A 26712-nucleotide genomic window follows, 5' to 3' on the forward strand; every position below is an offset into this window, starting at 1 on the left:
ATTGGGAATTGAAACTAAACCCACTGCCCTAACCTTACCAACCTTTACCGACCCCACCCGCCTCCTTCTTTAGGGAACAAGTCCTTGGCAAAGATGTTACCGAGCCCGACCTATCCGAAAGAAATGATCCCATCGATTAGAATCCATAACTAAGTATCGACAGGCCTAGTCGTTTGCCTCCGCTTCTTGCGGGGCAAGAATTTGTCGAGTTAGATCAGCAGAATAATAAATTGAAAGTCTTTTATTGATCAGGCGACACCCGGATTTGAACTGGGGATAAAGGATTTGCAGTCCCCCGCCTTACCACTTGGCCATGCCGCCAAATCTGATCCAAAAAAAATGGATAATATTTTTATCCATCCATATTCTATTACTAGTTTCTTTTTTATCTTAATCATAGCAGCTTTATATCAAACTCGTACTCTCAATATGAAATCTTTCCGTCTTTAGCAACCATCAAAAGGAAAGTTTAAGAAAGCTACCCGACAAAAGCATACTATTTCATTTTCTCTATGGCAATGGTATTTTCAAGAGTGGAAAAGGCTTGAAGGAGCATAGCTTTTGAATCAATAATTCCTCGCACACTTGGTTGCAAAGGGCTATAGTCAGAGAGAGGGTGTAATGGCCGATCGACATAACCGATCTGGGAGAGCCGAAGAAGGAAAATTCAGACTCCGATTCGGAAGTAGCGAATGCCTCTTTTCCACCAAGCCTAATCTTTCTTATTGAAATAATAGGAACCTTCGATCAAGCCAAAGAAGATTCTCTTCTCCCCGTACGGATCCATCACTACAGGAAACTAGGCCTTTCCCGACTTACTTTTACCGACGCTTTGGGTTAGCGTTGGAAAAGCGAAAGAAACAACGACGCTATAAAGCGTCGTTATAAGTTTGAGAAACAACGACGCTTATAAGCGTCGTTAGAAACCTTACACTACAACGAATGGGAGTTTTGGGGTCTGTGTTTTCCCGACGCTAGGGAAAGCGTCGGAAAAGTTTGGCCCAGCCCAACCTTTGCCGACGCTTTTAATAAGCGTCGGTAAATCCAAAGAAACGACGACGCGTTGATGCGTCGGTCAAATATTTAGAATCTACGACGCTTAAAAGCGTCGTTAGGAAACATTAAACCCCCCAACCGGCCCCGTCTCCTCCATTTTCTATCGGTCGAGTCAGTCGATGCCCTAGCTCCATCGCCGTCTTCTCAGCTCCATCGCGATCCGTGGCTTCCCCGCTGCCGTCTTCCTCCTCCTCCTCCTCCTCCTCCTCCTCCTCCTCCTCTTCTTTGTTTTCAGGGCTTGCAAACTGATCTCACCTCCATCCGTAGCCTCGATCGGCGATCGAAGATTCCGCTTCTCCGCCGCCGTCGACCTCGCCGTCGTCTGAGGTAAGCCTCCTCCTCCTCCTTCTCTTCCTCCTCCTCCTCCTCCTCCTGTTTGTTTTCTTCTTGTCTTTAACGCTCGCCCGGCCCCCTCTCCTCATCCTCTCTCGGTCGATGCCCTAGCTGCGCGCCGACATCAAACCTCCATCCCGAGCCCTAGCTACTCGGCGGTCGTCTGAGGTAAGTGATCCTCATACTCTCTTTTAAGATTCTTGACAACCTTTCTAGAATTACTGAACTAGATAGTCACTAGTTTCTGGTGATTTACAGCCGTCAAAAGCATTATAGCATAATCTGGAACCATAGTGTTTTTGGTTTTTAGCATCAAAAGACTTGAAACTAGTTGATTGCTTGTAAAATGTCAAAGGACTAATAGAGTTGAAGATTACATGTCTGATGCTTTCAAGCTGACAGACTTGTAATTGCCCCCTTTCCTTTACATCCTGTTTCTGAAGAGAAACTAGCATGATTTATAAAATAATATATAACTCTTACTTTGATATCTATACTGAACTGGTTGTCTTAAATTGATTGCTGTTGTGATAAATTGTGCTCATTCAGGTTTAATTTTGTCATGTCCGGTTTCACTTGATGCATCCCTGAACTTGTATGAAACTAAGGATTGTTTTGGCCCTCGCCTAGCCAAGTGATAAGGATATCTCCTATGGTTTGGGTCTATATGGTTTGTTGGATCCTTCACATTTACATTCATGGCGCACATGAATTGGATATTTTTCTTGCAATCATTAACTGTTTTATCGGAATTAGTCGAGGAAAAATGTCTGATCGTAGATCTATTTGGATTTTTGTGTTTATGCCAATACTTGGGTGCAGTTTTTAGATGCTTCTTGAGAACTTTTTTAAGATCTTCTAGGCAGCATATGGGTCGGGAACAGAACTGGCATGAGGCTTGAAATCAATCAGCATTTTCGAAATAGGTATGAGCATAAAATACTTTTTCCAGTCAAACTTGTTTATCCCAGGATAACTATTCTAAAAAGGTTTTGGTTCTACATCATAGTCCTATTGTTCTTGAAAATCCAGTTCATTCCAGAAGGGAGAAACTAGTTATTTTTCACTATCATCTTCTTTGTTTATTAAAAACAACTGATTTTCACTTCTGGCTACAGATTTACACTTCTTACTAGGAGAATGACAATTTCAATATCCTCTCCTCACATCAAATTTTACCTCTTATTGATTTCACTCTGTGCAGTCTTTCATTCAAAGCCAGTTTAAATTCCATTTTTTTTTCCCAGTTATAGTTTAAACATCTGATAAACCTTAAACAAGTCCACTTTCTCTGAAGACTTTACTTTGGTTGTCACGACGACCATTTATAAGAATGGATTTACTTCATTCCACCTGTTTGATCTATACATAACAAAATATCTAGGTGAGCATATATATTAGAAATGAACAACAATAGGTTACTTGCATCTTTTTGAAAACCTAGAATAATATTGTACTTTGCAAGTGATAAAAAAATTGCTAATGATCCAAAAAATGACTCAAAAAGATTTTATATTTTGATTTCGTATTGGTGATTCATACCCTAATTTCGTTTAATATTTTTTTATATTACTTGCAGTTCAATCAGTATTTTAATAGAATGGACAAAAGTTGGATAAATAAGTCGAGATCCAGTGCCGAATATTTGAATGGAGTTCAGAATTTCGTTAAATTTGCTTCTGAGAAATCTGAAATGAATGAGAATATTTTTTGTCCATGTCAAAAATGTGTAAATTGTTATGCTATCGCTCCACAAATTGTTGAAGAACATTTGGTATGGAATGGTTTTCTGAAGGGTTATACAGAATGGATATTTCATGGAGAGTCTAAATTGTCGTCTTCATCTAACCAACCCTTAGTTATAGAACACATTGCTAGTATTGGATCTAGTAACACAGACAGAAATCCTGTTGTAGAAGATGATATGAGGGGCTTACTCAGAGATGCTCTTGAACATAATATTAGAAATTTAACAGATTTTAGTGGAGAGCAAGAAGGAGCTCCAATAGGTGATGAGCATACCGTTACTGAATCTATACATCAAGAGATGAGCTAAAGAGGTGGCCGGGCAGTTGACCAGGCCCTACCACATACAGACAGCAAGCAAGAGCGGTGCCGGCTTATCCGGAAAATGAAATTCTTTCCACCCCAAATGCTACTACCTCTTTGCTAAGCACAGGAATGCTTGATCGAGAAAAGCAAGCAAAGAAGCAGGTATCCTCATTAGAATTGAAAAATAAGCCAAAGACAATGACGGAAGTAGGACAATCTCGCTTTTTTACCTGTTGAGGAACCTATATACTCTGAAGATAACACAACTCGGTATCATAACTTACTGAAAGATTGTGATAATGAACTATATCCGGGTTGTAAGAAATTTACGAAGATTTCTTTTATGGTGCATTTATTTCATTTGAAATATTTGAATGGATGGTCTGGGAAGTCTTTTACTATGCTTCTTCAATTATTAAAAGATGCATTTCCAGAAGGTGTTATTTTGCCGTCAACTTCTTATGAAGCCAAAAAACTAGTAAAAGACTTAAATCTTGGATATGAGAAGATTCATAGTTGTCCAAATGATTGTATTTTATATCGTGGTGATAATATTAATGAAGATTCGTGCCGAACATGTGGGTCTTCACGATGGAAAAAACAAAATGAAGACGGGCATGATTTGTCGAATGAAGTGGATGCTACACAGTCTAAAAAAATTCCGGCTAAAGTTTTGAGGTATTTTTCTCTCATACCTAGATTGAAAAGGATGTATGCATCATCAAAGACGGCTTCCTCAATGAGATGGCATGATGAAGGACGTACAAGGGACGGAATGTTAAGACATCCAGCTGATAGTTTAGCATGGAAAGCATTTGATGATAGGCATCACGAATTTGCTTCTGATGTTCGCAGTGTAAGGCTGGGTTTGGCAACAGATGGATTTAATCCATTTCGAACGATGAGTTCTACATACAGCACTTGGCCAGTTATTTTGGTTCCATATAATTTGCCACCATGGATGTGTATGAAACAATCTTCACTCATTCTGTCAATGGTTATTTCCGGTGATAAGAGCCCAGGTAATGATATAGATATTTTTCTGCAGCCTTTAATAGATGAATTGAAAAAGCTATGGCAGGGTGTTGATGCATTTGATGCTTTCACTGGCCGAACATTCAAATTGCGTGCAGCTCTTATCTGGACAATTAATGATTTTCCTGCATATGCTAATGTATCCGATTGGAGCACTAAGGGGCGTATTGCATGCCCTTGTTGTGGAGATTTAACTCATTCATATTGGTTAAAACATGGAGGAAAATTCTGTTATATGGGTCATCGAAGATGGTTAGAAGCCAATCATCCATTTCGACATCAGAATAATCAGTTTGATGGTACCATAGAGTTGCGATCTGCACCTATTCCACCAACTGGAACTGAAGTTCTTAAACAAACTCATGGCGCTAACTATATACCTGGTAAGGCATTCAACAGTTCAAAGAAGCGGGGAAGAGGGGATGTTGGCAGCTAAGTGACACAGGTTTTTGAGGACGCTGACAACTTCGAGAATGATGACAGTATTTATGAACAGGAAAATGACGATGGCACAAACTCGGTATCTACACAGAAGCAGTTATGGAAAAAAAGGAGCATTTTCTTTGAATTACCTTATTGGGAGTATAATCTTCTTCGACATAATCTTGATGTCATGCATATAGAAAAGAATGTTTGTGATAATTTGATTGGAACAATGTTAAATCTTGAAGGAAAGACTAAAGACAACTTGAAAGCGCGTCTTGATTTGAAAGACATGGGCATAAGACAAGAGCTTCATCCGAAAGAACAACCCAATGATAAATATTTTATACCTCCTGCATGTTACACAATGTCTACTCCAGAGAAAGATCTTTTTCTAACGGTTTTGAAAAATATGAAGGTTCCAGATGGGTATGCATCGAATATTTCAAGATGCGTTAATCTTAAAGAGCGAAAACTTACGAATCTAAAAAGTCACGATGGCCATATTTTGATGCAAGATATCTTCCCATTGGCTTTAAGATCATCAACACAGAAACAAGTTCTTGCAATTGTGACTCAGTTATCATCCTTCTTTAAGGCATTATGTTCCAAAGTTCTAGATCCCAAAGAGCTTGATCAATTGGAGTCTAATGTTGCACTAACACTGTGCCATATGGAGAAGATCTTTCCTCCTGGGTTTTTTACTATTATGGTTCATCTACTCATTCACTTAGCGGCGGAAGCTAAACTTGGTGGACCGGTTCACTACCGATGGATGTATCCTATTGAGAGGTAATATTCTAAACTCTAATGTCCATATTTATTATTAATATGAATATATATCCTATTATCATCCTCGATGTTGATGTTGAGCATTAAAATTTACTGTTGAAGGTATCTTGTGCGCTTAAAGGAATATGTACGCAATCGAGCCTATCCCGAGGGATCGATTGCGGAGGGATATATTGCTGATGAGTGTTTGACATTCTGCTCGAGATACCTTGAAGGAGTTGAAACTGCTTTTAATCGACCACAAAGGAATTACGATATTATACATAATGCAGAGGAGTACAAGTTCTCATCTGGTGGAAGATTTGTGGGGAAAGCTGAAAGTACTGTAATTCATCATAAATTATTGGCACAGGCACATCGTTATGTCTTACTCCACAGTGACTTAATATCCGAGTATCGCAGGTCAGTATGGTTATAACAAATCACAATTTACTGTCATATCAGATATATTATTCAAAACAAATAATTTTTTTCTCATGCAGAGATTTTTTAGTGGCTCAGCGAAGCGCCAACAATAACATTCATCCTACCCCAAGGATTGAGCAAAGATGGTTGGTTGAGTTATTTCCTGAATGGTTATTAAAACAGGTTAGACGTTGAATCCTATTAGGTCTTTTATTATATTCTACGATCGGAACTTTGTAAAATTAATTATTATCTGACATAAATTTTTTAGGTACCGATCATGATGGAGAGACATTGTTCCAATGAATTAATAGTCCTTGCTCGAGGTCCGAACAATATTGTCAACAGATATGATGGGTTCATTATAAATGGTTTTAAATTTCATACAAAAAAACGTGAAAAATTTAGAAAATCCCAAAATAGTGGAGTTATGGTTGAGGCGGACGGGAAAATTTATTATGGTGCCCTAACAGATGTTTACTCAAGCGTCGGCAAAAACTTTTCCCACTCTGGTATATCCGACGCTTTGCCAACGCTTGGCTTTGCGTCGGGGGTATTTTAGCCGACGCTAATTAGCGTCGGCAAAGCTCCAAAAATGCGTCGGGAAAGGTCCTTTTTCCTGTAGTGCATGTTCCGCCTTCTTTCAGTCCTAAGTCAGTTAAGCGGCACTCATCCCTTTCTTTTGCGTTAGGGACCGATGAGCCCGCAAGGCTCTGTCATTGAATTTTCTTATTAAACACTTTTTTTTAGGGCCAATAAGCATTTCATGTATGCCCGCCATTCTAAGCGGTTCTTTATTCATTAAAAAAGTTCAATATCATCCACCGGTTCTTTATCTGACTTAGCAACTTTCATTTTCTTCTTCTTCTTCTTCTCATAGCACGAATCCGGATAAAAGACCCTAACTTGCTTGCCCGCGCTGATTGGATAGCTCCCGCTTGGCACGCTTGATTGCTTTCAAGAGTTTGACCGGAATGCGACTCTTTGCCCGTTGGATAGCTACCGAACTAGCAAAAGTTTTTTCTTGGTTTTCCACTTCCCTTGAGTTTGGCAGATGATAAACTACCGAAAGCTCGCTCGACTTAATAATAGCTGTCTTACTCGACTTGCTTACTAACTGCCTTTCTGACTAATATCATTATTTGACTTGTGGTAGCGGTCTAGACGGGGGAATCAGGCCGAGTGGATGCTTTCTAGCAAAGGTCAACATGACGTAGATTGTCATCGTGCCTAATAAAGAGATTCGCCTTGGTTCTGTCTATTGCTCTATAGGGAAAGCCAATGACTCCGTACTCTTTTTCTTTGGAATGGCATTTATTTTCATGTTCTTTCTCTACCAAAGTAGAGTAGCACTTAAGGAGTTTGGTTTGTGAATACGGGAAGAAGACATTAGCCTTTTGTTTCTCTTGTACATGCACACAAAAGTCGCCTCTATTGTCTAACTAATGCTGTCCTCACTTACTCTATGTCATGCTTAATTATTCATCTTTTGCAATTCTGTTTTTCTCTTCTTGGTTGAAAAATCTTAAAGAACTGAAAGTTACTGCAGATATCTTATAATAATTGTTAATCAGGTGAGCTTGTAATCATCTTGTGCTTAATTATGCCAAAACCTTAAAGAACTGAAAGTTACTGCAGATATCTTATAATAATTGTTAATCATGTGAGCTTGTAATCATCTTGTGCTTGCCATTGATTTTTTCCAGGTAGATATATAGTTTTTAGAGCTTAAGGAGTTAGGATTGTAAATACATGAAGAAGAGATTAACCTTTTGTTTCTCTTGTACATGCACACAGAAGTCGCCTCAATTATCTAACTAATACTGTCGTCACTTACTCTATGTCATGCTTAATTATTCGTCTTTTGCAATTCTGTTTTACTCTTCTTGGTTGAATAATTATTCATAATGTGGTCCTGTCAGTTTAATCTGTTGTCAATGGCTGTTCCAGAATTAACTTTTAAATACTCCAAAGCTGTTGGCTTCAATCTCCGTTGAAATCTTATGATAATAACATTATTTATACTTGAATGAGGCGGCATCCGAAGTACGTAAGCTGCATGAGCTGCAGTACTTCAATGCTCACTTCAAATTGTTGAGATGTTGTGTGTTCATATGCTTCCTTGATGAAAAGCTTTTAATAGTTCTTCTCTTACACGTCTCCACGGGGTGTCTCTGGTGCCGATACATTATTATGGATATTAAGAAAATGGTAGCCGGATATGGAAGCCGAGCTCTAGTTCAAGGTCTGAAGCCCAGATTGCTGTTCCATGCTCCAGCTGCTCCTATTTGTTCGTCCGCATACGACGCCATGAAAAGTTTCCTGCAACCTTACTCATGAGACACCTTTACCCTGATGCTGATTAGTTGCCAACCGGTCCACCCAGCTAAGTTTTTTTGGTTACTCATAGTAGATAACCAGCTGTAACAGTTCATTGTTGGGATCGGGAAATGTGGCAACTCACAGATAGAGCTGATCATGGGCCGGTTTTGGAAACAAAAAATATCAAATTTTACATAAGCCTGACCCGAAGCTATATTAAAAATAAATAGAGTTTAGGCCCAAGGCCTGGCCCCTGATCAGTTCAGCTCGTGAAGCTGCACTTTATCAGCTGTGGGAGAAACCGTTAAGTTTTTACCTGATATTCTTAATCTAGAATGGCAGAAAAATTCACATGCATATCATTTAGTGTGACAAACAGAAATGGCCGAACAAATATGCTGAATTTAGTCGCAATAAGTCCAGTTTCCCTCATCCGCTGCTGCTGCTTGAATATTAAAGGCGAAGGCCTAGTAGGTTTGGCTAAAGGCCATGGAGATCAAAAAGTTAAACCAATGCTATGTTTGAACCTTGGCTAACAACATTTTTTGGACCAAGCTTAGAAACTATATAAACTCTCAAAACTTTATAAATACAGATGACTGGAAACTATTTTCTAGGACTGGGAGGCTTCAGCTGCCATGGGGTACCTCTAAAGAGATTTTCGCAGCCCAGGGTAATTTTAAAATACTGCTGCCATAGTCCATGTTACTGGCTCAACAAAAATGTCCGCAAACCGGTAGCTTACATGTGTGAAACCTCTAATCAAATACCTCCATGTCAGTCGAGAACATCACAAAAACAAGCAGCGATTCCAACCATTTGGCAAGTACTCAGTAGGAAATACCTCCATGTTTACCAACCCTTTGAAGCATGCAATACAGGATCGCACTCTAGGTATAGTCTGGGAAGGGGATACGAGGTCGGATAGCAGAGTCATCCCCTCTTCTCCGGTTCTCCCCGGTGTATGCGGGCAAACTCCACATTTGGAGGCCGGAACTACCAATCCCCGATACTTTTGGCTAAACCGTGATAGCCAAGGATCTGTGGTTCCCTATGGGTCCCCAGAACCACGCCAATCCCATGATTCGTGAGAATATCTAAAAGAATCTTTCATTAAGAAGAAAGTAGCTAAAAAGAAAGGATATAACACCAAATAATAACCTGCATATGTCGGCTATACTTAATGACTAAATGAGGATAAAATAATTTATGCTCATCCTACGCTATTCCAGTGTCAGGGATAACAAGCTACCCTGAATAGCATATCCTGCTTCCAGACTAGGCCTTCCGCGCTTCGACAGGAAACCATACAAGGACGATACCTTGTCGCGCTTGCTAGGACATGAACGAAAAAAGCCAAAATAACTGCAGTATTAAGCTTGAAACAGCATTGGAAAAACTGGGGTCATTGAGATAATATTTAGAAAAAATGGATTTAAATAATTAAAAAAAACAGAACCAACGCATGCAAATTTACCTTAGAGGAGGTATGTTACCCAAAGTGACAAAAACGAAAAAAAAAATCCTATAGGCAAACTCAAGTTCAGAGTACCTGATACAGACAACTCCAGACTGTATAATATTTTATAAGGTGTCAAACATCCAATCATCCAATTTGGTTATCTAGAGACCCATAAGAGAGAGAGAGTGCCAATGTGACTTGTTTTTCCAAAGGAAACTCTGAGCAGAAATCATCAGGTAAATATTAATTAACAAAATAATGGAAGATTAAAAAAGTCTTAACATACAGGCAGTAGAACTTGAGGAAAATTGAAAGAAATTCCGCTTACTGAGGGAAATGTTAAGAGTGAACAAAAAGCTTGAAATCCCAACTAAAATGATAAATTACCAATTGTTCAGACAAGCTGCCACGATGAAGAAACCAGACACTATAGCACGAAACAAAAGATACAAGAGACTACAATATGTCCAATAAACAACTACAGAAACAAACCCATTTTATCCTCGAATGCGATAATTAACAAATTTATTAACACTTGACTCCCACATGGATTATACAAATTTAACTACCACAACATTGAATGTCAATACTCCCATTTTTTCAGTTCCATGCCATCAGGCGGGCTCCCGGCCACCTTCTTTGAACCCACATCTTTCCAATTTGTTGACAGCACCGTTCCATTTGATTCCACCTACATCAAATTACAAAACCATATCAGGCAACCAAATGAAGAGAAACTTGTGCATATAAAAAAAACAAGTTATTCCTCAACTAAAATCTACAAAAAAATCTGCAACAGCCTAGCCTTATAAAAAAGATTTTCTTTCATAAAGTAGTTATAAAAAAAGGATCAATCTGCAAATTAGTTTCTCTTAAAGAACAAAGTCTATAATCTCCAATAAGGAATTGCCTTAAAAAAGATTAGCCTAAAACTGTGGTTTAAAAAAGATTCGCTCACTATTCTGATTTTACGATAGAATAAAAGCAGTGCTATTCTGCCAAAAGGAACAGGTTAAAGGTCTGCCGACAGAAAAATACTGAAGTAATTTGTCCAAAAAATTCTTAAGTCATGCTACGAATATAGGCATGAGTTATCTTACAAAAGATTTAATCATGGCTCGTCGCATGTCTTCATCTGCATCTCGGTAAATATCACGGAACAGTTTGTTTAATGCTGCATCACTGTCTAGCGTCTCTTCCTTTTCCTATGATATTATGTCACAGGAAGAAATAACGTTAGTTTTAATAAAGCAAGAGAAGGGAGGGAGGGGGAGGTGGAGGACCAATTTACCTCTTTCTTTACTTGGGCTTCCAGCTTATCCCAATCTACTTTGGATTTTGAAGATGGGTAAGAGGGCCTTTGGAATTTCACAGCTGCAGAACGAAAAGGGCGGGATTTATAATCATCAATAACTAGCAAAGTGAGATCACTGAGAATGCTCTAGCTACATTCTTACAAATTCTACATCACTTTTGAATTATCGGTCCATAGAGACTAACATTCTAGATGGAACACAACCAGTCACTTCAATCAGGACGGGCGACAAAAGAGCTCAACCAGAAGTACACAAGAATTATCATCGTTCATTGATCATGCTAGATACGATACAATCAAATAAGTAGTGTCAAGCAATCATTGATCATTAAGCTCATTAGGCAATCTCTATAGACTATTGTATGACTAGAGAAAATGTAACAATTAATTTCCATATACTTGAACAATATCATGTCTGAAGCTGACATTACAAAACATCAAACTTGAAGGTGAAGACAAAAACAAAGCAATATCTGATCTTCGCAAAAATGAGGAAAACCTAAATACGGATGTATATAGAAACATTAGCTACATTAGAAGTATAAATCTTAAGGTCTTGAACAGAAAATATTTCAGGTAGCCTGTTGGGGAAAAAATATAAGGCATCCTGGAGCGGAAGGCGCCGACCGGAAAACTCCCGACCAGGAAGCGCCGACCAGGGAGTGCCAACCAGGAAGCTCCCGAACAGGAAGCGCCCGACCGGGGAGCGCCGACCAGGAAGCGTCGACCAGGAAGCTCCCGAACAGGAAGCGCCCGACCGGGGAGCGCCGACCAGAAGCATCCAACCTGATGACGCTCGGACTAGAATGCGCCCAGCTTGGCAACTGGCTCGGCACCCGACCAGGTGCCGAATTCCGCAATGCCTTATCCAAATATTTGACCCCGGCCTAACTCCCTAAGGAAGTCTGACTCCAGATACGCAACCTCACCGTATCCTGCCACTGTCGTCAAATTATTATTGCGCATGGCCTCTGCAGGCCTCCAGCACACTCAACCATTAAATGGGCATGGTTCATGATGATCTCCGGTTCACTCAACCATCAAAGCGTATGATCTCTCCCGACCCCCGGTTCACTCAACAATTAAAACGTATGGCTTCTGACGTCTACGGACATTGAGCCTCTTACGGCAAACCTACTTGACAACTGATGATAACATGATTCAACGATGACTCGAGAACTTCGACCTAATCTCCAACAGTAACAACGTTGACTCACACGATCGGGCATTAATTTCCACTCCATACCAGATTGTACGACAGGCCGTTTGCCCCGTCACATCACAGGTAACCCAGCCCCCTCTATAAAAGGGGACTCCTCCATTTTAAGAGGGGGGCAAGCAAAAAAACCCGGACTCTCTACTATTGTCTCCATTCTCACACTTGCCCCCTCTGACTTAAGCATCGGAGGGCCGACGCCGGAAATTCCAGCCACCGGCTTCTTGCAGGTCTTCCGGAGGGCGCCACGCGTCGACGGACCGCCGCCGATCACCGCCGATTCTCACCGGAGCTCCCCCTTCCTGGCCCAGCGGTCACCCCCGGGTCCAATTTCCAGCAACAGTTGGCGCTAGAGGAAGGGCCCAAGTCGCGGCCATAAAGCTGAGAAGCAAGGGAGCTTCTAATGTCTCTCGACGTCCTCCAACTAGTCCTGGACATTCTGTCCAGAACTCGCCACCTCCGGCCGATTCGACTCCGCAAGTTCGGCCGAAGCAGTTTGATGCCCTGGTGCAACAAGTACAGGCTTTGGCCACCGCCGTCCAAAACCTGCAACCCGAGGGCGTCCCAGCAGCACCACTTCCTCAGGCCCCGGCCCAACCGGTGCCCCCTCCAAGTGGACCGGCCCCCCAAGGCCGCGATCTCCACGCCTCTTCAAGAGCCAACGGTGAGGAGCGGTGCCGCTGCCAGGGTTCCGCCCAACCATTCTCCTACAGGGAGCCCCTAGCGAGGGGTCCAGACGACTGGCCACAACCGTCAGAGGTCGAATCAGTCCCAGGACAACCTGCACCCGAACAGACCGCTGTGGCGATCCCTCGGAATGATGAACTCGACAAAAAAGTCGAAAAGCTGGAGCGCCAGATTGAAGCGCTCAATGGCAAGAGGGGGAGATGTGAGGGTGACTACGAGTTTACCGCAAAGTCCCCTTTCTCTTACCAGATCGAGGAGGAGCCGGTCCCGCCGAGGTTCAAGATGCCACAGGTGGAGCCCTACAATGGCAAGACCGACCCCCTCGACCACCTGAAAAGTTACCGGGCCTTGATGGCACTCCAAGGATCCTCGGAGGCCATGCTCTGCAAGGCCTTCCCAGCGACGCTTCGAGGAGCAACTCGGCTTTGGTTCACCGGGCTGAAACCCAGCACAGTCTCCTCTTTTGAGCAACTCGGCAGGCAGTTCGTTGCTAACTTTGCTGCCAGCCGACCCCAGCGGCGGACTTCGGACTCCCTCCTCGATATAAAGCAAAGGGAGGGAGAGTCGCTGGGGGAATGCTTGGACCGTTTCACTGCCGCAACTTGGGAGGTCCGTGAGCTTGACCAGTCAATAGCCATGTCGGCACTCAAGACTGGAGCACGGTCCTATAGGTTTCTCTTCTCCATTGAGAAGAATTTCCTAGCCGACTTCGCCGAGATGCTAGTCTGGGCGCGGAAATACGCGAAGGCTGAAGAAGCTGTTGCTTCTAGACGGGGTGGGGCCGAGCAGGCCTCCAAGAAGCAAAAGAGGCGTCGCGAGGAGCGCGGCCGCCCCAGAAGCCCGTCTCCGCGCCGAGCAAAGAACCCGCCTCGCCCGAAGAGTCCGCCTCGGCTGCGGGGACCGCCCCGACTTCGGTCCCCGCCACGTCCGAGATCCCCACCGCGTCCCCGCATATCCAATGAGAGGTATGAGAACTACACTCCCCTTAACACTCCTCGAACTGAGATCCTCAAAGATCCAGGGTCAGGATTATTTCCGGCCTCCGCCACCAATGCGGGACCCCGGGGCCTGGCGCAATCCCAAGAAGTACTGCCGCTTCCACCGGGATCACGGCCATGATACGGAAGACTGCTTCCAGCTCCGAGACGAAATCGAGGCGCTCATCCGCCAGGGAGTGCTTAACCGGTTCGTGCAGAACCGGCGTGAAGAGAAGAGGCCAGTAGAGGGCGCCGCACAGCATGGAGAGCCGAACGCCAACAAGCCCATCGCTGGCACCATCAACACCATAGACAGGGGAGCCCCGGCTGGGGAACCAGCTGAAGAATGGCTTCCACCAAAGCGCCCCCGCAATTCCGAAGTCATCTCCTTTTCGAACGAGGACCTGAAGAGAGTTGAAACTCCCCATGATGACGCTGTGGTCATCTCTATGGTCGTAAACAAGTTTGATGTAAAACGTGTCCTAGTTGATAATGGAAGCTCGGCGAATGTTTTGTATTTTGAGGCCTACTCTAGAATGGGGATGGCAGAAAAGCAGCTACGGAGAATGAACGCTCTGTTGGTCGGATTTACTGGAAACTCAGTTCCAGTAGAGGGCGAGATCGACCTCCTAGTCACAGTCGGACTCGCCCCCAGGGAAAGTACCGTGAAGATGAATTTCCTCGTGGTGCGTTTGCCCTCGGCCTATAACGCCATCCTCGGACGACCAGGGCTCAACGCCCTTCGCGCCGTGGTCTCAACCTGCCACCTACTTGTGCGTTTCCCTACTAGCCAAGGAGTCGGCGAAGCCCGTGGGGACCAGGCGGTAGCAAGGCGGTGCTACATGGCGACCCATGCAGCCAGGCAACCGGCCGAAGTGTCGACCTCACCAGCAGACGATCAGCCCACGGCTGAAACTCTAGAGACACGGGTCGGTCCTCGAAAGCAGCGGGTCGAGCCTGGTGAGCTACTCATTCAAATTTTCTTGCGAGAAAATTTTTCCGAGCTAACCGTGCAGGTCGGCTCCGGCCTCGATGATCGCGAGAGAGATCGCCTCGTCAGCTTCCTGCGAAACAATGCAGATATCTTTGCCTGGTCGCCCGCTGATATGCCAGGAATAGATCCGGAGGTTGCGGTCCACCGTCTCCAAACGAAACCAACCTGCAAGCCAGTACGGCAAAAGAAACAAAGTGCTGCTTCGGAACGACAACGAGCGGCGGCTGAGGAAGTCGACAAACTCCTTAAAGCCGGCTTCATCCGGGAGATACCCTACCCGGAGTGGCTTGCCAATGTGGTCCTTGTCAGAAAAGCCAACGGGAAGTGGCGCATATGCATGGACTACACCGACCTGAACAAGGCCTGCCCGAAGAACAGCTTTCCACTCCCAAGCATCGACCAGCTCGTGGACTCCACCTCGGGGCATGAGCTCCTAACATTCATGGACGCCTTCTCAGGGTACAACCAGATCCGGATGGCGCCGGAGGATGAAGAGAAGACAGCCTTCATTACTGACGGAGGCACCTATTGCTACAAAGTAATGCCTTTCGGCCTAAAGAACGCTGGAGCAACTTATCAAAGGCTGGTCAGCCGAATCTTCAAAGACCAAATAGGCCGAAATATGGAGGTCTATGTCGACGATATGTTGGTGAAGAGCCGAATGGCGAAGGATCACGTGGCTGACCTCAACGAAGCATTCACCATGCTTCGGAGATACCGGATGAAGCTCAACCCTGCAAAATGTGCATTCGGGGTCACCTCGGGCAAGTTCCTCGGCTTCGTGATCACCCAACGGGGAATTGAAGCCAATCCTGAGAAGATCCGGGCACTCCAAGAGATGGTGCCCCCGAGGACAGTAAAGGAGGTACAGCGGCTCACGGGACGGGTCGCTACTCTCGGGAGATTCGTTTCCCGATCAGCCGAACGCTGTCTCCCGTTCTTCGCGGCTCTCAAGCGGCCGAAGAACTTCCTGTGGTCGGCGGAATGCCAGCAAGCCTTTGAAGAGATAAAGCGTCTTCTCGCTTCTCCTCCTTTGCTCACAAAGCCTCAACAGGGCGAGCTCCTTTATCTGTACTTGATTGTTTTCCCAGTTGCAGTGAGCTCGGTCCTGGTTCGAGAGGAGAATAAGCTTCAAAGACCGGTATACTACACTAGCCGGGTCTTAAAGGATGCTGAGACCCGGTACACCAAGTTGGAAAAGACCATCTTTGCTCTGGTCATCTCAGCCCGGAAGCTCCGGCCCTATTTTCAAGCTCACACGGTGGCCATACTCACCGACCAGCCAATGAAGCAGATCCTGCAGCGATCAGATCGTGCTGGACGGATTACGAAGTGGGCAGTCGAGCTCGGGGAGTTCGATCTTGAATACCGACCAAGGCCAGCAATTAAAGCCCAGGCGCTCGCCGACTTTATTGTGGAATGCACTGTACCCGACGAACCCGAGCCTGTGCCTACGGTGGAGGAGCCCCCAGAGCAGCCGTGGACCTTGTATGTGGACGGCTCCTCGACCTCGAGGGGTAGCGGAGCCGGCCTCATCCTCACCAGCCCAGATGGAGTAGTGGCGGAACAAGCTCTGCGCTTCGAATTTTCCGCCTCGAACAATGCGGCGGAGTACGAAGCACTTATTGCCGGACTCAAGCTGGCTAAGGAGCTGAAGGTCGGAAACCTGAAGGTTTTCAGTGATTCCCAGCTAGTTGTAAGCCAAGTCTTGGGAGACTTCGAAGCCAGAGAGCAATCAATGCAGAAATATCTCCAGAAGGTGCGGGATCTTACTTCGGCTCTGAGCTCTTTCCACATCCAACACATCGCCAGGTCGGAGAATCTCAGAGCAGATCAATTATCGAAGCTAGCGTCCTCCCGCATGAGCGAGCTCCCCAAAGCAGCAGCACTGGAGTATCTCCAAGTGCCCAGCACGGAGGAACCCGAGCCGACTTTGTGTCGAAGTCGAGCCGAGCTGGATGGACGAGCTCATCAGCTACCTGCAGGACGAAATCCTCCCCAGTGATGAGCGCAAGGCTCGCCGAGTCAAGCGTCTAGCCGCTCGGTACCTACTGCACGAAGGCAAGCTCTACCGAAGATCCTTTACCTCCCCCCTCCTTCGATGTCTTCGCCCAACCGAGGCGGATTATGCAATACGGGAAGTCCATGAAGGAATTTGCGGGAACCATTTGGGAGGCAGAGCACTGGCCCACAAGATCCTCCGCCAGGGATATTATTGGCCGACACTCCAAAAGGACACACTAGACTTCGTCCGGAGATGCGACCGGTGCCAGAGGAATGCCAATATTCAATGACGACCCTCGGCCCCGTTGACCTCGATCAGTTCCCCCTGGCCATTCGCCCAATGGAAAATTGATATCTTGGGACCATTCCCCCTGGCAACCGGGCAAAGAAAGTTTCTGGTTGTCTCCATTGATTATTTCACCAAGTGGGTGGAAGCCGAGCCGGTCGCCCGGATCACCGAGCAAAAGATGCGGGATTTCGTCTGGAAGTCAATAATTTGCAGATTCGGACTCCCCCGCATCCTCATATCAGATAACGGCCGCCAGTTCGACAACGTTCGATTCAGGGAGTTCTGCTCCGAGCTTGGCATCGACCACCGCTTCACCTCGGTCGCGCATCCTCAGACAAATGGAGAAACCGAGGTAACGAATCGAACTATTTTACAGGGGCTCAAAGCCAGGCTCGACCAGTCCAAGGGACAGTGGGTCGAGGATCTATACAACGTCCTGTGGGCTTATCGGATCACATTCCGTATACCCACCGGCGAGACTCCCTTCAATTTGACATACGGAACAGAAGCCGTCATCCCGTTGGAGATCGGACTCCCTTCCTCGAGGGTCGAGCATTATGACGCCGGCTCCAGCTCTTCGCAGCTCAGAAACAACCTGGACCTAATCGAGGAGACAAGGGAAGCCGCCCGAGTCCGCATGGCAAGATACCAACAAAAGACGGCACAATACTACAACGCCAGAGTCAAAGTTAAATCTTTCAAAACGGGGGATCTCGTCCTCAGAAGGGCCGAAGCTTCTCGGCCAACCGAGCAAGAAAAGTTGGCTCCGAACTGGGAAGGACCCTACCGGATCGCGCGTGTCCAGCGGCCCGGAGCGTACAGACTGGAGTCTCTTGAGGAGACCCCCATTCCACGAAGCTGGAGCTCTGAAAATCTCCGGGTGTATTACCAGTAGAACCCCGAGGGGTCCTCTGATCGGGACATAAATCTCGCCTTCTCCATAATTTCTGCAATCATTTAACCAGCACTCCTAATGACTACATATTTCATGATTCTCAGACGACCTGGCCCGGCTCAGTGCATACGACCTCGTGCGGACATTAACACCGGGCGCCTTGGCCAGAAGTCTGGAGTGCATTATGTCGAGCTCGATCTCGATCTCCCTCAAATACCTCGGCTAAGGCCGGGATGCCTCGAGGTCGACAGTGCGTCCCCAGACCCCTCGACCTCGGAAAGCGTCGTAGGTCGATAGAGCGTGCCCAGACCCCTCGACCTCGCGTACGATTCCTCGACTAAGGTCGGGATGCCCCGAGTGTCGACAGTGCGTGCCCAGACCCCTCGACACTTCGGAAAGACGGGGTAGTACCTTCGCGGCCCTCCGTGGCGCTCAGCACCAACAACGGGGTAGTACCTTCGCGGCCCCCCGTAGCGCCTCCTCGACTAAGGTCGGCATGCCCCGAGTGTCGACAGTGCGTGCCCAGACCCCTCAACACTTCGGGAAGACGGGGTAATACCTTCGCGGCCCTCCGTGGCGCTCAGCACCAACAACGGGGTAGTACCTTCGCGGCCCCCCGTAGCGCCCCCTCGACTAAGGTCGGGATGCCCCGAGTGTCGACAGTGCGAGCCCAGCTCCCTCGACCTCGGGATGACGGGGTAGTACCTTCGCGGCCCTCCGAAACGTTCGTGATCGACAACGGTGCTCCCGAAAGGTCCGCGGATGATAAAGCGACGCACACAAAATCAATGGGTTATTCCTCCTAATACGCCGGCGTCCCAGGGAGCAAACCCCGAGCAGGAGAGCGCCCTCAAAAATTAGCCGAGGAGCAAGACTGCCAACCTCGGCACGGGACGCTCGACTCTGACACTACAAAAGGTACATTTTAATCAAAGGTTGCATTATTTCATTCGTTTCTGCACTTATTAAGTGCTCAAATAAAACCTCGACTGGCGCCATGGCGTTCAGCCGGGCCGATTGTCGCCTGGCCTCACCTGCCCCGCATGCACTGCTCGACGCCGAACCTTAGCTCGGTTTATACCGGCAGCTCGGCGAAACCCTATCCCGAGCTTGGGACCCTTATCGGACCCGTTTAAGTCGGAGAATACATCCGCCTCGGCCACTAGAGGTCCGAGCTCGCGGAGTACGAATAAAACTTGAGTCAGGCTAGTGACCTTTGGTCCAGGGCTCGGCAGAATTCTACGCCGAGCTCGAGAAGGCTTGATGAGCCCGGATATATCTTTTGGACCTGGACACCGCAATATCACTGATCGAAGGTCCGAGCAGCGGGAACTTGGGACCCGAGCTCAAAGACTTGGCGAATATGCCAAGCCTAAACCTAAATCTAACCACGCAACGGATGCAGTCAAGGCCGCAGAGCCCGTCTATAAAGTGAATTCGATCGAAGAAATTTACATTTATTGGGGAACAAAACTTGGATCAATCATAGAAAAGTATACTCATTTAAAAGAAAAGCCCGAGGGCCAAGTACAAAATCGAGGCTTGGCCGTATAACAACATAAAGGCCATCCTTCTTTACACATGATAAAAAGATACAAAAAATGACCGTCCTACGGCTCGGCCCTATCATCTTCGGCGGCTTCGGGGGCAGCTGGTTCCTCCGCGGCCAAAGCCTCGGCATGGCCGTCTTCGGCGGCCTTGGGAGCAGCCTCGGGCGCTCCCGCTGGACCCTCCTCGGCAGCTGACCCAGTCTCCTCGGCGACCTCGTCGACCGCCGGAGTACCCGCCTCGAACTCGACCCCCGCTCCTGGTTGAAGCAGATCGAGGTCGAAGTCGGGGAGGAACCGCCGTAGTTGATTACGGAAGTCATTGAAGCCTTGGGTGAGCCCGTTCACCCCCTCCTCCTCGAGCAGGTCTCGGAACTCTTCTGATTCACGGAAGAGTTCGACAGCGTTTCGGACCTGCTCCCTGGCCTCCTTCCGAGCCTCGTGTTGCTCGGCCTTCTGCTCCAAATTCCTCATTTCCTGCTCACGAACTGTGAGCAGGGATTGAGCTTCGGACAAACGGGCCTCGAGCTCTCGGACCTTGAGGTGAGCTTCCTTCGCCTCCTGCTCGCGGGTAGCAAGGGCCAAAGTGGCCTCGGCCAGACGTGCCTCTGCAGCGCGCACCTCTGACCTGGCTAGGGTGTGCGCGCCCTTCTCCTCCTCAAGCTCGGCGGTCAGAGCCCGAATCTCGTCCTCAGCCGCCTCCACCTTTGTCTAGAGCATCTTCTGTTCGGCCTCGGATACGAGGCGCTTCGCCTCGACCTCCTCCCACCCACGCTGATGCCTTAGAGCCCGGTCCCGGTAGTCTTGGGCTATATGCATCAGCGTCTCGATTTTGTGAAGGTGCTGCGAAAGGAGATGAGAAACAAGACCAATTTAAAACGAACCTTCACGAATGAAAAGGTAAACTTACTCGGATGGCAGAACAAAGGGTCGCGTCCATAAAAGCGCCATAATTCATGGACCTGATTTTGGCCTGGTCGGCCGGGAGCAGTGCGATCCGAAAAACTTCACGCGCCGTTTGGGGATTATCGAGGGTCGAATCACCCTTGAAGACTACCCAACTAGGAGCATAAGGCACCCTTTCCTGACGATCTTGAGTACCCGACGGGCCCGGTGGGCTAGGCCTTGCTGGGCTCGGCGGATGTGGTTCCGTGGCCTCCTGACTGCTCCCTGGCTCGGGACCGGGGAGCTGGGGTGGGACAGGTAGCCGACCCGATTGCTGTGGGATGGGGGCAGAGCACGCGAGCGCGGAAGCCCCCGTAGAGCTCGTTCCCCCTTTTTCGAAGCTTGGAACTCCCGCCCGAGCTGGACCAGCCGCTCTCGCCTCGGCGACCGCGCCAGACGAAGACCTGGCTCTCTTCCTGGGCTCGGGAGGGGCCCCACCAGCCTCGGCCGCCCTCTTCTGGAATGTCACCAGGACTTGGTCCAGATGGTATGACCACTTTCCGAAATTGCAAGGGACATGAGTGTTTGACCCTCAATTTGGTGGTCTCTATTTTAGCACTCCAATCTCGCAAGTGGCTCCGTCTACTCACGAACCTGGACGTCAGCCCCAAGTGAAAGGGGAGTTCGAATATGGTAGTGGGTGAGGTTAGAACCTTTCCCCGGTCTCCCTCTCTCTCTCTCTCTCAAAGGAGAGAGAAAAAGAGAGAAAGGAGCAGGCATAGGTTAAAATATTCTTAAAACATTAGGTAATTATCTCATGTCATCTAAATATGGTGGTTTATATGAATATATAGTAACATATTCGGAACTAACTATACCGACATAGCAAATTAACCAAAGAACACTTGCCACATAGTCGCAAGCTTACCACATGACTGACCTAAAAGACGAGTGAAGAGTCCATCACATTTCGAACTCTACTCCTGGCTGGCAACAGCTCGGCCATGAGCATGATCTGTTTCCAAATAAATATGAAGCACGCACAATCCGCATGGTCGAGAAGCACGGGTATAAGTCATGGGTCAGACACACAGACTATTACCATAATGGCCAGCGCTTGCCCCCGAATTACTCAACGATGGGCTTCATCCTTCGCATGTATATTGCATTCTCGAACTTTTCCAGATAAGTTCTCTTTCGACTCTCCTACATTGCAACTCTCTGACCTTTTTCTATTTCCTGAGAATTGTGTCTAACTTAGATATCAGAGGATCCTCCACCAGCCAGGCTCTGGTGGGTGGACTTCCTTGTCTTTATTGTTTCAGGTCAGATCTAGCATTAAAGCAACGGTAGAGCGTACAGGGCCGCACTTTTCGTCACCATTTTCGGAATGTCTGAAAGCGAAAGAATAAAGAAAACGGTCAAATGTTAGGAAATAAAAGACCGAACAGAAAAACAAAAACTACCCTTACCCTGAGGGCGCGCCGAGCTCAGGCCAACGTTGACCAGAGCGTCCTCGCTCACAAGGTCGTTCAGCAGGATGTTCTCCTCGAGGCCGCGAAGAGCATCGAGGATCTCCTGCTTGCCCTTGGACAGAATGGGGAGTTTGTTGACGGCTTTGAGCCAAGTGTGCTCCCACCGAGGATTGAACCCCCACGCCCGCTCGGAGGACAAAAAGAAAAACTTATCCTTCCACCCGGTAATGGATGAGGGAGCCCCCTGGAAAAGTGGTCGACCATCCCGAAGGGCAAGGTAGAGCCACTCCCCGTCACCCGGATTAGACTTCAGTAAAAAGCACCCCCGGAAGACATTGACGGAGGTTGGCATCCCATGTAAAAGACATAAGGTCAAAAAACCGACTATAGTTCTCCACGCGTTTGGAACGAGTTGCGCCGGGACGATTTGATACATCGCCAGCAACTCGTTCACGAACCCGTGAAGAGGAAACCGCAGGCCGGCCCAGAGCGCTTTTGTATGCACTCCGATCCGGCCCGGAGGGGGCCTTGTCACCCGATCCCTCAACCCCGCGGGTTCCGCCCGTCACCCGGATTAGACTTCAGTAAAAAGCACCTCCGGAAGACATTGACAAAGGTTGGCATCCCATGTAAAAGACATAAGGTCAAAAAACCGACTATAGTTCTCCACGCGTTTGGAACGAGTTGCGCCGGGACGATTTGATACATCGCTAGCAACTCGTTCACGAACCCGTGAAGAAGAAACCGCAGGCCGGCCCAGAGCGCTTCTGTATACACTCCGATCCGGCCCGGAGGGGGCCTTGTCACCCGATCCCTCGACCCCGCGGGTTCCAAGCGAAACCCGCGCTGAGGAAAGAACCATTCCTCAGCCATTTCCATCTCCTTAACACTCAGGGTGGACCCAACCTCACTCGGACCAGGACCCATTAGAAATAGGGAAGAAAAAGAGGGGAGGAAGAAGGTTTCAAGAGGGAGACACCTTAGGGGGTTCACCGGAAGTAATGGCGGAACGTCGGAACGGCCGCTTCAGACTGAGAAGGAAAAGAGAAGGAAAAAGAAGACAATAAGAGAGAAACCATAAGAAGCCAGGCAGGGGTTTATATAGATCCCTCCAACGGCCCAGATCAGCGAGACGAAACGCCGCTCCCCATCCAGATCGTGACACATGTCGGCCCGAAAGTCAGAGTGCCGCATTAAATTCGGGCTAACGCTTCGAACACAGAAGCGCCTCGTCGGATCGTGTGGCCCCATCATGAGCCCACGACGCGAGGATACTTCGAAAAACGAAAAGGTACCCTAATGATGAAACGTTTCGGGAAAGAGGAGACGCCGCCCATTAGAAGCACCTCGAAGCGCGCGATAATTCAAAATTTTTCTAATCCGTATTAACCCAATTAAAACTACTTCCCGCGCTCGAGCTTGTGATCAGCTCGAACTCGGAAGTCGGGGGGTAGTGTTGGGGAAAAAATATAAGGCATCCTGGAGCGGAAGGCGCCGACCGGGAAACTTCCGACCAGGAAGCGCCGACCAGAAAGCTCCCGAACAGGAAGCGCTCGACCGGGGAGCGCCGACCAGGAAGCTCCCGAACAGGAAGCGCCCGACCGGGGAGCGCCGACCAGAAGCATCCAACCTGATGACGCTCGGACTAGAATGCGCCCAGCTTGGCAACTGGCTCGGCACCCGACCAGGTGCCGAATTCCGCAATGCCTTATCCAAATATTTGACCTCGGTCTAACTCCCTAAGGAAGTCTGACTCCAGATACGCAACCTCACCGTATCCTGCCACTGTCGTCAAATTATTATTGCGCATGGCCTCTGCAGGCCTCCAGCACACTCAACCATTAAATGGGCATGGTTCATGATGATCTCCGGTTCACTCAACCATCAAAGCGTATGACCTCTTCCGACCTCCGGTTCACTCAACAATTAAAGCGTATGGCTTCTGACGTCTACGGACATTGAGCCTCTTACGGCAAACCTACTTGACAACTGATGATAACATGATTCAACGATGACTCGAGAACTTCGACCTAATCTCCAACAGTAACAGCGTTGACTCACACGATCGGGCATTAATTTCCACTCCATACCAGATTGTACGACAGGCCGTTTGCCCCGTCACATCACAGATAACCCAGCCCCCTTTATAAAAGGGGACTCCTCCATTTTAAGAGGGGGGAAGCAAAAAAATCCGGACTCTCTACTATTGTCTCCATTCTCACACTTGCCCCCTCTGACTTAAGCATCGGAGGGCCGGCGCCGGAAATCCCGGCCACCGGCTTCTTGCAGGTCTTCCGGAGGGCGCCGATCACCGCCGAACCGCCGCCGATCACCGCCGATTCTCACCGGAGCTCCCCCTTCCTGGCCCAGCGGTCGCCCCCGGGTCCAATTTAGGCAATCTCTATAGACTATCGTATGACTAGAGAAAATGTAACAATTAATTTCCATATACTTGAACAATATCATGTCTGAAGCTGACATTACAAAACATCAAACTTGAAGGTGAAGACAAAAACAAAGCAATATCTGATCTTCGCAAAAATGAGGAAAACCTAAATACGGATGTATATAGAAACATTAGCTACATTACAAGTATAAATCTTAAGGTCTTGAACAGAAAATATTTCAGGTAGCCAATGAAATAATGTGTCTATCTTCAGCAGAAAAGGAAAAACAAAAAAATAATGTATTTACCTGAAAAAGGGGTCTCGTAGACGGGCAATGACAGATTTAGCTTTAATTGGATAAATGGTTAATAAAGGTCATAAAACTGACCCTAAATAGTTGGGCAAAGATTGCAGATTATGGTTGTAGTCTTTTGTAATGCAATCAAAAGGAAAACTAAAAGAAGAAAAAAAAAATCAGAATTTGAATAAATGCTATCAAAGAAATTTGCAATATACATCACAGGGAAGTTCTAGAAAAGGGAAATGCTACACTACTCCAAAGGATTTGTGTCTTTTCACATGTGATTAATCTCTAACCATCCAATTCAATGTGGATGGCTTTGACTTACCCACCGGCAACTGGTTGTAGCTAGTAGTGTGCATGGCTGGTGCAGTAATTCTATTGAACTTCAGGGGCATTTTTAAATAGTGGGTGGTTCGTGCCGTAATTTCGTTGAACTCGAGGGCCATTGCCAAAGCCCATTCCTCCTCCTCAACCCCAATGCCACCAACACTCTCCCCCTCCGTACTCCAACAAGGATATCCCTCTTGGTTTGGAGACCCTCATCCTTCCCTCAATTATGATGGATTTGTAGAAATCCATCGAACTAGTGGCAGGAATCGACTTAGATACGAACAATATATTTCGATCCTCTACTCTCAATTTAATTTACTCGATTTGTCGATGTTTCTGCATTTTTTTTTTTTTTTGATCTTGGAATCGTCCCAAATGGTTTAAGAAGCAAGCATACAAGGCATTGTAGAGGGCCAGAATAGGCTTGACCTTCGTCGGGCCGGAGGAAATTGTCCCAAAGAGGTCGAAGGATAGGTAGGACGCGACGGAGGAGAAGAGCCAGAGATGGAGCGATGGCAGCGAGACTAGGTGACGACGAAGATGGGTGAGGAGATGAGTTGGGACAAGAAGGCGAAGAGTGAGCACAAACGGAGGACGGAGGTGGCCGGGAGATGGGGGAGGGCGTGTTTGTAAGTGATGTTAGCGAGTGGGGTATTGATGAGCTGTAGGAGCTCGCAAATCTTTGCATAGAGGTGGTTGTAGCTCTTTCGCCTCAACTGCAGCAAGATATCCTAGATGGCAAGCGCATCGGAAGCACCTGAGTCATCGTCTTCGCCACTAGACCTCAACCGCTTGGGGAGGCAAATGAAGATTACAAAAGAATAGGGTTTCAGAAAAAAATATTAAAATATTTTTTCATTTTGAAAAAATATAAAAAAAGAGATTGGGAAAGAAAGGTTTGAGCTAACTTTCCATTTGGCTTGGTTCAACCAAGTCCGAACAGAAAATAATAAAAATAATATTTCTTTTCATAAAAATAAAAAAAATGTGAGGAGGCTGATAACTTGTAAGTAACCTATTGCTAACCTATTAAGAAGAAAATACCTTAAATACCCTAATCTATTGGATGGTCCATATGTCTCCTTGCTTTTTATAAAGTATTATAACGGAGTGCCATAGCAAAACCCTCTAGAAAACCCAAAGTTCTACAACACAAAATTACCACTGTTTTTTTTATATATCATCCACCTAGACAGCCTAGACTTACAAAGCCTTGAAGCAACCCTGCTTGAGGCCTAGGAACCTGGGTGGTCCCTACATTTGAGCTAACCATTAACATGTATCTAAGTGGTCCACTTTGCATAAGTCGCCTAGGGATTCGTTTCTTTTAAAATTTCGTACAACCCTATAATAGATTAGAAATTATCAACTCATTTTGGGGCTCTGCAAATGCATCTTATTTGGTATTTGGTTTTCTATACATTTCTTTTCAATTAAAAATGATGTCCATTACAATCTACAGTTTTTATCGCAAGAGAGAGGTTTTAGGTTCCGTCTGCACTTGAATATGTTGCATGATGCTACATG

The 26712-nt window shown here is 46.8% G+C and overlaps 2 protein-coding genes and 1 non-coding gene across 3 annotated transcripts in view; 1 reads left to right on the forward strand and 2 right to left on the reverse strand.

Moving 5' to 3' along the window:
- Nucleotides 1-250: 250 nt before the first annotated feature.
- On the reverse strand, nucleotides 251-321 carry TRNAC-GCA. Its single transcript has one exon. It is a non-coding gene; the product is annotated as a tRNA-Cys (tRNA).
- A 4598-nt stretch (nucleotides 322-4919) lies between these two features.
- Nucleotides 4920-6380, forward strand: LOC120105319. Its single transcript, XM_039117668.1, has 3 exons — nucleotides 4920-5691; nucleotides 5794-6093; nucleotides 6368-6380. The coding sequence occupies exons 1-3, from the start codon at nucleotides 5090-5092 to the stop codon at nucleotides 6378-6380; spliced, it is 915 nt and encodes a 304-aa protein (XP_038973596.1). The 5' UTR covers nucleotides 4920-5089.
- Nucleotides 6381-10188: 3808 nt separating this feature from the next.
- The window catches only part of LOC103695535 (protein SGT1 homolog), a 40556-nt gene continuing 24032 nt past the window's right edge, over nucleotides 10189-26712 (reverse strand). The window contains exons 8-10 of the mRNA XM_008776894.3: nucleotides 11172-11254; nucleotides 10981-11085; nucleotides 10189-10571 (exon numbers count right to left, since the gene is read on the reverse strand). Coding sequence (XP_008775116.2) covers nucleotides 10464-10571; nucleotides 10981-11085; nucleotides 11172-11254 — 296 coding nt within the window. The 3' untranslated portion in view covers nucleotides 10189-10463. The remainder of the gene's footprint in view (nucleotides 10572-10980; nucleotides 11086-11171; nucleotides 11255-26712) is intronic.

The sequence above is a fragment of the Phoenix dactylifera genome, unplaced genomic scaffold (genome assembly GCF_009389715.1).
Source record: "Phoenix dactylifera cultivar Barhee BC4 unplaced genomic scaffold, palm_55x_up_171113_PBpolish2nd_filt_p 000257F, whole genome shotgun sequence".
NCBI classification, from domain to species: Eukaryota; Viridiplantae; Streptophyta; class Magnoliopsida; order Arecales; family Arecaceae; genus Phoenix; species Phoenix dactylifera.